This window comes from Chinchilla lanigera, unplaced genomic scaffold (assembly GCF_000276665.1).
Source record: "Chinchilla lanigera isolate Chin_1 unplaced genomic scaffold, ChiLan1.0 scaffold00175, whole genome shotgun sequence".
Classification (NCBI taxonomy): Eukaryota; Metazoa; Chordata; class Mammalia; order Rodentia; family Chinchillidae; genus Chinchilla; species Chinchilla lanigera.
In genome coordinates, this window is record NW_004955576.1 from 1,199,932 (window position 1) to 1,203,167 (window position 3,236).

General features: G+C 36.2%; 1 protein-coding gene across 1 annotated transcript; it reads right to left on the reverse strand.

Moving 5' to 3' along the window:
* Positions 1–1,784: 1,784 nt before the first annotated feature.
* On the reverse strand, positions 1,785–2,723 carry LOC102008275 (olfactory receptor 2B6-like). Its single transcript, XM_005413943.1, has one exon. It carries the CDS (start codon positions 2,721–2,723, stop codon positions 1,785–1,787), a length of 939 nt encoding a protein of 312 aa, XP_005414000.1.
* Positions 2,724–3,236: the final 513 nt, after the last annotated feature.

A 3,236-nucleotide genomic window follows, 5' to 3' on the forward strand; every position in this document is an offset into this window, starting at 1 on the left:
TACAACAAGCATTGTTAATTTCCTACCACTTTGTTTGTAACTCTGTATTGTTTGCATTTTCTTTTGTTATTTTGTAAATGGTTGTCTGTTTATATTTTCCTTCTTTTATTTTTAAAATAAAAAAAGGAAAGGAATGTTCAAATAATTATCTCTTTTTCTATTTATTGTAATATTTTGTTTTAAGTTGTGTTTTTCTGCTGATAGTAATTATGTTTTTTCCTTTTATTATACAAAATGATTACTTTCATTATGGGTAGTTGATACATGTACATAACATAAATTCTTTAAATGTATAAACCATTGCACACTAATATATTAAGCAAAAATTATAAAACAATTGTTTTTTTAAGTGACTAACATCTACTTTAAATGAAGTTAGCAAATTTGTTAGACTCATGATTCTTCAAAAACATAATGATTCACAGGAATGTGTAGTGTACCTAGGTTGTGCACAGACTTTGTCCATGACTGCAGTTAGTGAAGAAATGTTCCTTAGATGATCTTCTTAGTGAGACTATTAGAGATTACCATAGGGTCAGAAAACAAACAACTGGACCTTTAATAAGTTACTGATTAAAGCACGTCCTTCATATGCCTTTAAGGCAGCCAGGGATGTAAGAACAGTTTTGCTTAAATAAAAATTGATTCATCTTTTGGGCCTAGAGATGTAGAGCAAATCTTGACCTTCATTTCAACCTGTGTGAAGTTTTGTATCAGATCCCTGCTCAGGTCAGCATATGAATCTGTGAATCATGTAGGGACTATCTGTCTGGAAGCTGGCAATTCAAGGGTGATTTGTCCTAAATTTATATGAACTATTTCATCTCTCCTCAAGTCTTAGAACACCAATACATGAGATTTACAGGGAAAATCAACTACCAATGAGCAGAGCATCACAAAGTCTCTAGTCATGACCTAAACATCTAGTTACCTTGGATCCCAGGTCAGCCTGCACAAAAGTGAGACTTTCTCAAACAGTGACAATCATCCATAGATATTAGAGTAAACATTAAGGACTTCTCTGAGTAATATTCTAGAGTAAACATTAAGGACTTCACCTTCTAAACCAGAAGTAAGAAAATGATCAAAGAGATCAAACTGTGACCTTCTAACCCATTAAGCTAAAATCTATTTCCCAGATTTATTTACTATGCAACGAGGAAACTATACCAAATACTCATTCTAACTCTGACACATGTTCATATATACCTCACTGATGCAAACTGAGATTCTTGTCCATGATGAGAGAACAGATTTCCCAGGATGAGGTGAGTTCCCCACTTCCTCTTTGAAAGGACCTCCTTGGACCACACCAGGTAATCATAATAAGTACACTGTGAAAGACTGCATTCCATTGCTACAGTGATTAGGTTGAAATAATACATTTACATTATAAATTATATTGATATGTGTTACTATTGATACAGTTACTACATAAACATATAGGATTAGAATATAGATTAGAATGATTTTCAAAAATTTCCAGAAAATGTCCATCCAGTTGAATATTAGCTGAATAGTATACTCAGTATTATCATTGAGAATATAAGAAAACTTATATGACTTCCAAGATTATGTAACTTGAGATTAGAGTAAGAGGCCAAGTAAGTTATTTCTTTATTTCAAAGAGAATAATAAAAAAGAACAATAGCAAAATACCAACAACATAGACAAAAACAAAACAAAGCAAAAGCAATAAAAGTGATGCAGGGTTTCAGAAAAAAGTGAAATGAATACATAAACATTCTAATTATTAAGCAATTTTATTTGATGGCTCCAAATTATCACTTGGAACAAAAAATGCCCCTCACTAGCTTGACTAATGCACCTTTCATGTCCTTATTCCTCAGGGTGTAGATGAAGGGATTGAGGGAAGGAATCACCACCCCGTAGAAGAGCGCCATGAACTTGGGCTGGTCCCTGGAGACAGAGGAAGGGGGCTGAAGATATATGCTGATGGCTGGACTATAAAATAAGAGAACAATAACGAGATGAGAGGAACATGTTCCAAAGGCCTTTTTCCTTCCTCCAGAGGATTTAATTTTAAGCACAGCACGTCCAACATGGGTATAGGAAGCTAGAATTAAGCACAGAGGGACAGCTATTATAAAAACGCATGCCAACGACAGTGCAAGTTCATTAGCCTCCTTTTCACCACAGGCGGTCTTAATCAGAACCGGAATCTCACAGACCAAGTGATCCAGTTCATTGATGCCACACAGTGGCAACTGTAGTGTAGCAGTGGCCTCTGAGACAGCATAGGTAATCCCTGTCAGCCACACTATGGACACTAGTAAGAGGCAGATGCGCTGATTCATGATGAGGGTGTAATGCAGAGGCCTGCAGATGGCCACATAGCGGTCAAAGGACATAACAGCCAAGAGCAGACACTCTGTGGCCCCTGTCGTGCTGAAGAAATAAACCTGAGCTGCACACCCCACATAGCTGATGGTCTTCTTAGAGCTTCCCAAGTTAAAAAGCATCTGAGGCACAATGCTTGTGGTGTAACACATGTCCAGAAAGGACAGGTTGGTGAGGAAGAAGTACATGGGGCTGTGGAGATGAGGGTCTAACTTGGACACCAGGATGATGGCGATGTTTCCCATCATGGCCATGGGGTATGTGATCAGCAGAATAATGAACAGGGGCAGCTCCAGCCAAGGTCGGTCAGCAAAGCCCAGTAGAATGAACTCGTCAGGGTGGCTTTCATTAATTACTGTCATTGTCTTCAATTAGCTTCCTATAGTAAGAAAGTAACAAAAATGTAGAGTATTTGGAAGAATAGTAATATATTATTATTCTCATAATATAAGATGGAGTACAAGAACTTCAGGAACAATATTTTAAATAGTGTTGATCAGGTCACCCAATCTCTCTTGAGGACACTGTAAGATGAAATTCATTACCTTAGACTAATAAAATCTTCATTCCAAAATGGAATTTTCTCCTCCATACAATAAGGCTACCTTTGAATTCTGAGGAAAGTTAATGAAAATAGAAGTGACTGTTCTGAAAACACAAAAGTAATATTTCTTAAATTTACACTGCATTGAAATCAGCAGAGAAGACTGGTAAATTAATATTCTCTTCTGGCATCTAATGTAGTAGGCATAGTACGGGGCTGTGGGTCACATATTTTTTTCAGAACCATTTCTGTTTTGTGATACTGAAATAATAAAAGTTTAAAATGTTGAGATAACAATAATGGGAGAAAAAGAAAGATAACCTAGTACATT